At 50.8% G+C, this 6,514-nt stretch overlaps 1 protein-coding gene across 1 annotated transcript in view; it reads right to left on the minus strand.

Annotated features, from left to right (window-relative positions):
- Positions 1–2,761: 2,761 nt before the first annotated feature.
- The window catches only part of ckmb (creatine kinase, muscle b), a 4,468-nt gene continuing 715 nt past the window's right edge, over positions 2,762–6,514 (minus strand). Inside the window, exons 2-8 of the mRNA XM_067245625.1 lie at positions 5,615–5,824; positions 5,232–5,386; positions 4,923–5,055; positions 4,384–4,555; positions 3,961–4,084; positions 3,436–3,625; positions 2,762–3,260 (exon numbers count right to left, since the gene is read on the minus strand). Coding sequence (XP_067101726.1) covers positions 3,082–3,260; positions 3,436–3,625; positions 3,961–4,084; positions 4,384–4,555; positions 4,923–5,055; positions 5,232–5,386; positions 5,615–5,804 — 1,143 coding nt within the window. The 5' untranslated portion in view covers positions 5,805–5,824 and the 3' untranslated portion in view covers positions 2,762–3,081. The remainder of the gene's footprint in view (positions 3,261–3,435; positions 3,626–3,960; positions 4,085–4,383; positions 4,556–4,922; positions 5,056–5,231; positions 5,387–5,614; positions 5,825–6,514) is intronic.

Consider the following 6,514-nt stretch of genomic DNA (forward strand, 5'->3'; position numbering starts at 1 on the left):
GGGAGGGGCTTAGGGAGGGGCGGGGCTTGGGGAGGGACTAAGGGGGGGAGGGGCCTAGGGGTGGACGGATGACCGGAGGAAGAGAAGGAGGAAGGCCAGACCATATGAGAGAACTGACATTTTACGTCCACCCCGTCAGCTCCCCACCAACCTCGCTTGCCCCCCTCACTCGCCCCCCCCACACACACCCGCTTGTGTCGCCAGGGCGACGCTGATAGAAAGCCACGGACGGAGACCTGCTAGTGTGCAACCTTAATCCCCGCGACTCGAGTACGATCTGTGACCTCTGACCCCTGCTTAGACTCCGCCTCCTCGGACGCGACCTTTGAACCCACTGATCTCCGACTGTTGTTTTTTTTATTATTAATTTTTAACATTATTATTTTGGATATTTCCAAATGAAGATGTTGTATTTGTCATGATCACTCAATTATTTTTTTGTTGTTCAATCCTTTTTGAGAGCTGCTATTTAAAAAGGTTTTCAAATTTGTGTTTTATTAGTTTTTTTGTTGTTTCTTCCTTGATTTAGAAAGGGCGAGGCCCCTTCAGTTCAGACCTCCGGCCTGTAGGGGGAGACATGCAGAACTGCAGGCAACACTAACTGAATGACGCTGGAATGAAACGCCACAATCCTTAGACCTCACTTCCTCCTCTCGTGTTGTACCTGCCATTCCCAGCTGTTTGTTGAATGCTTACCTAGTGTGAGTGAGTGAGTGAGTGAGTGAGTGAGTGAGTGAGTGAGTGAGTGAGTGAGTGTGTGTGTGTGTGTGTGCTAGTTGCAAAGAAGTGAACTGCCTGAAATCTGAAGTCTGAATGGGATCATGGTGGTGATGATGATGATGATGAAGATGATGGTGACTGCTTTTCTGAGCCACATTCTCATGTCTGTTTCAGACGTGAAGGTACTTGTTTACCTGGTCGCACATTAGTTATAGCAACACCACCTCCCACACAGGCCTCCAGCAGGTACACTGACTCCCGGGTCACATGATCACAGGCCTCCAGCAGGTACACTGACTCCCGGGTCACATGATCACAGGCAGACAAGGAGCTTCTTTCTCAACTTCACGCTAAAATCCCGCCTGCGGCCATTTTGAAAAAGAACAAAAGTTAATCACAGTCCGTAAAAATACTTGATGGTGTGAACCAGCCGTAAGATTTTCTAAACTTGATTTGTTGTATAAGCTCATAGTTTTTCTAGAAGGTGCTTGTCAGGTTCAGGATGGTAAATATGATGTTTCCACAGTCCCTTGGAAAGCTTTCTGCCATGTTCCAGGTTTACACACACACCTTCTCTCCCCTTGAGTCTGCCTGTGACAGGAAGCAAAGGTTTGTCTCGTAACAAACGTCCAAATCTGATTATCTCCCACTTCTCCCAGAAGAATTCCTGTGTGTGGCGGTGTGTGTGGCGGTGTGTGTGACGGTGTGTGTGTGTGTCAGAGGGGTATCTGTGTGTGACAGTGTGTCACAGGGTGTGTGTGTGTGTGTGTGACAGGGGTATGTGTGTGTGACAATGTGTCACAGGGTGTGTGTGTGTGTGACAGGGTGTGGGGTGTTTTAGAATGTGACCCTGCATCACCTCTTCTATAAATGACCACCAGTCGAAGGTCACGAAGCCTGTTATAAAACCAGGCTGGCAGAGAGACAGACAGGTTGTTGGCAGACAGACAGACAAACTAGTCTAAACAAGCACTTGTCTCTCTAAACGGGTGTCGGCTTGTTTGTTATTTCATCTCTTATGATTGTCTTGTAATATTAGTAAACGTGAAGGTTTGACCAAGGAGGACAGAGGAGCAGACCCTGAAGGATCCACAGCTCTGTCATCTTCAGATCTTTAGGATCCACAGCTCTGTCATCTTCAGATCTTTAGGATCCACAGCTCTGTCATCTTCAGATCTTTAGGATCCACAGCTCTGTCATCTTCAGATCTTTAGGATCCACAGCTCTGTTATCTTCAGATCTTTAGGATCCACAGCTCTGTTATCTTCAGATCTTTCCCCTTTTCAGTTCAAGCGAAACGCTACGCAACCACCGATGTCTTAAAATGTGAAATTTAGGGATAATTTATTCATCTGTTCTGTCTAGAAGTAGGGCCACATCAGCTCCCCTAGATACAGCTGAACACTTCTGACTACATTCTCAAAGAGTAGGAGACACTGTTGTATGTGTGTGTAGGGGTGTGTGTGTATGTGTAAGGTTGTGTGTGTAAGGTTGTGTGTGTGTGTAGGGTTGTGTGTGTGTGTGTAGGGTTGTGTGTGTGTGTGTGTAAGGTTGTGTGTGTGTGTGTGTGTAAGGTTGTGTGTATGTGTAAGGTTGTGTGTGTATGTGTAAGGTTGTGTGTGTGTGTGTAAGGTTGTGTGTGTGTGTGTGTAGGGTTGTGTGTGTATAGGGTTGTGTGTGTGTGTGTAGGGTTGTGTGTGTGTAGGGTTGTGTGTGTGTGTGTGTAGGGTTGTGTGTGTGTGTAAGGTTGTGTGTGTGTGTGTACCAGGGGGTATCTTGAAATGACCTGCAGTCCTGCATGTCTCAACAAACAATGTGTGAAGCAAAAATAAATTCTTCTTTCAAACTCTTTCAGAAACAACCAGCTCTGGATGTTTGTTCTCATTCTACCTGAGCGTGCAAGAGTGTGTGTGTGTGAGCGTGCAAGAGTGTGTGTGTGTGTGAGCATGCAAGCATGCAAGAGTGTGTGTGTGTGTGTGTGTGAGCATGCAAGAGTGTGTGTGTGCATGTGTGTGTGAACAGCAACTTCAGACGGCAGGGGTTGATTGGTACATTGAGGCTTTTATTTGCTCAGTTATGTGATACAACCAAAAAAAGGTGTTTGAACGTTTCGGTGCATGCACACTGTCCAGGCGCGGGGCCTACAGCGTGAAGGTTTGATCCCAGGGTGTTACAGATCGGATGGGAAAGTCGTTTTCAAGATGTCAGAAGAGAAGAAGAGTTGCTGAGATCTGAGAGAAGTTAAGTGTCTTTTTTTTGTTGCGTTTTTCCTCGAAAAGGCCGTAGAGAAGGTACTTTAGTCTAAGGCTGCTCGTCTTTTATCGTACAAAAAGGAAAGATGGCGTCGGCGTCATGTCCGCTCTACTTCTGGGCGGGGATCATGCCGTCGATGGCCTCGCCCTTCTCCAGCTTCTTCTCCATCTCCACCATCAGCTTCACACCATCAACCACCATCTGGACCTGGGCCACCTCGGAGGACCCCAGACGATCGGCGTTGGAGATGTCGAACACTCCACCCACGGAGGCTGTGTCCACACCACCTGGGGAAGGAGGGAGGGAGGATACAGGCATAGATGAGTCTCTCCATAGTCATGCTCACATGTCACCCAGTACACGATCTGTGTGTGTGTGTCCTTCGTGTGTGTGTGTGTCCTTCATGTGTGTGTGGGTGTGGGTAGGCGTGTGTGGGTAAGCGTGTGTGTGTGTGTGTCCTACCTGTTCCGCGCTTCTGCAGACGCAGCCTGCCAAGGATCTCGTTAAACTTGGCGTGTGTGCTGAGCTTGGGCAGCTTGACGTGGACTCCGCCACGCAGGCCAGTTCCCAGGTTGGAGGGGCAGGTGAGCACGTAGCCCAGGTGCTCGTTCCACATGAAGCCGTGGTTGTGCTTCTTGAAGACCTCCTCAATCTGAGGGGGGATGAGGGGTGGAGGGATGAGGACAGGAGAGATGAGGAAGAAAAGGGGGGAGATAAAATGTGCATTTCTGAAACTCTTCCCAAGACAAAATCATGTATCATACGTAGTAGAAACATACAAATATAATTGAACACATTTAAATTAGACTTCATCACACTCTTTGCCCCTGATTGGGTTATTAACCACTTATGTAGAGAGGAACCACAAGTGAGACATAAGATACACGACAATGTTCATGTTTGGAAAGCAAAGCTGTGTGCAGGGTGCATTTGTTTTCAGACGAGTTGTGCAGGGTGCGTTTGTTTTCAGACGAGGGGGCAGCTGACCTTCTGCAGGCCCACGCAGAATCGTCTGAAGACCTCCTTCATGTTGCCGCCTTTCTCCATGGAGATGACGCGGAGGTGATCCTCCTCGTTCACCCACACCAGGAAGCTCTTCTGGTCGTTGTGCCTGAGAGGGGAGAGGGCAGGAGGGTTACACAGTCACCCAACACTCTGGGCACACACACGTACCGCATGTGTACAAACAGATATATATATATAAATACAAACAGTTATATATTAACAAACATACAGACTGCAAAACTGTTACACCTCTGATATACTTGATAACACAGGACATAACTGTACTTGCAGTTAAATACTTAAGTGTGTGTGTGTGTGTGAGGATGAGGAGTGTGTGTGGGAGGAAGGGGAGTGTGTGTGCGTGTGTGAGGGCATGCGTGCGTTCGTGCGTGTGTGTGTGCTCACCAGATGCCTCTGCCGTCGGGCCAGTCACGGGCCATGCCAGCAGACAGCAGCAGGGGGGAGACGGGCTTGTCGAACAGGAAGTGGTCATTGATCAGCTGATCCTGCTCAGCATCTGTCATGCCTGACAGGGGGTAGTACTTCCCCTTGAACTCACCCTCCAGGGTGGCCAGGGCTGGGGGAGGAGAAGGAGAGGATGGGGGAGGAGGAGGAAGAGAGGATGACAGGGGAGGGGAGGAGAGGAGAAGGGGAGGAGGAGGAAGAGAGGATGACAGGTGAGGGGAGGAGAGGAGAAGGAGAGGGGGAGGAGGAGGAAGAGAGGATGACAGGGGAGGAGAGGAGAAGGAGAGGATGGGGAGGACGGAGGGAGGAGGGAAGGAGGAAAAGTGAAAACTCAACCCAGACGCCTCAAAACACTCCGACCCTCGCTTCCTGTCAACGTTCCGTCTCACCGCTAGAATGCGATTCTTTTTTCAAATGAGCCCGTCCCAAGTGAGGCGCTTAATCACGTCGTCATGACGGCTTTGTAACGTCACACTCACCCTCGATGGAGAGCTTCTCCACCATCCTGCGCTCGCCACGGCTGTTGTGGGGGGGCAGGGTGTAGCCCTTGATGCTGCGGCCGGTACGCACACGGCTGCTCAGCACGTAGGCGGGGTCCAGGTCGTCTCCTCCCTGAGGGAGCACAGAGGGTCAACGCTGGGACAGCCGGTGCTGTCGGCCATGTTGGCTGTGCAGTGGTTGGTGCTGTGAGTGTGTGTAGGGCCTGTATGTGTGTGTGTGTGTGTATATGTGTGTGTATATGTGTGTGTGTATCTGAGTAAGTGTGTATACGTGTGTGTGTGTCCTACCTTCAGGTTCTCGAAGTTCAGGTCGGTCTGGTGCTTGTCGGTGGGCTTGTAGCCGCCGTGACGGTCGGAGATGATGGGGTCGAACAGATCCTTGAAGACCTCGTAGGACTCCTCGTCACCAGCCACACAGCCGACGGTCATGATGAAGGGGTGGCCTGGACACGCAAGGTATCATGGGTAAGCAACTACAGCCGTCATGTTACCAACCGCTTGGAATCTCGTTATTTTATTATTTCGCTCAGGGAAAATAGCCGCTGGAATGTAAATGTTGTGGCGGATGTTTTGTGTGGAAACATCTTTAAATCACCCCTCGTCCCCCCTCCACCTCCCCCTCCACCTCCCCCTCCTCGTCCCTCCACCTCCCCCTTCCTCCCTTCTCCTACCAGGGTTGTCCACTCCAGTCTGGATGCAGTCATCCAGGGTGAAGCCGCTGGGCGTGGACTTGCCCCTCAGTTTGTCGTACAGCTCCTTGTTCACCACCTTGGCCATGTGGTTGTTGTGGAGTGACAAGTCTGGGAACTCCTCGTCCAGGGAGAACTTCATCTTGTAGTCATTGTGGCAATTCTTCGCCATGGTTGCGCTCGTCACACCGTCTGTGGGTGGCAGGGGGGAACAACGGGGGAGAGGGGAGGGGGGGGGGGTAGAGGGTAGAGCGAGGGAGACAGGGAAGAGGGGGGGGGAGAGGGGGAAAGGAAGGGGAGAGTGTTAGAACCGGTAGGTACACTTGTCGACATTAAAGTGACACACGCTCACACACAACCCAGCCCTGTCTTCAGACCGCCTGGACACACAACCCAGAGGAGAACCCAAGAACCCAACTGACCAGTCGTCAGCGTCCAAACACAGCTTGAATAACAGATAACCAGAAGGTAAAGAAACACCCAGTCAAAACACCCAGTCAACCTAATATCTGACCAATCCAGTCCCAGTGCTGGACCGTGTACCGTGTGATGTGTACCGTGCGGCGTGTGACTGTGCAGGGAGTCTCCCAAAGCTCTGTCTATCAGCCTCCGGGCCAGGAGCAGCAGCAAGCGTGTCCTCATGTTTCTGACTGCAGGACAGCCCAAGCTGAACAGCCCCAGCTGAACAGGGTATTTATAGACCGCCCCTACACCCTCCACCCTACACCCTACACCCCAAAGAGATTTGGGTCTGGGCTACAGATTGACGCTGGTCCTGGTTCTAGTTCTGGTTTTAGTTCAGATTCTCTTTTTCCCAGAAGGACACACCTTCACAACAACAGTGTCTATCTATATCTCCACCTCTCCACCAACAAATACAAC

This window comes from Osmerus mordax, chromosome 11 (genome assembly GCF_038355195.1).
Source record: "Osmerus mordax isolate fOsmMor3 chromosome 11, fOsmMor3.pri, whole genome shotgun sequence".
NCBI lineage: Eukaryota > Metazoa > Chordata > Actinopteri > Osmeriformes > Osmeridae > Osmerus > Osmerus mordax.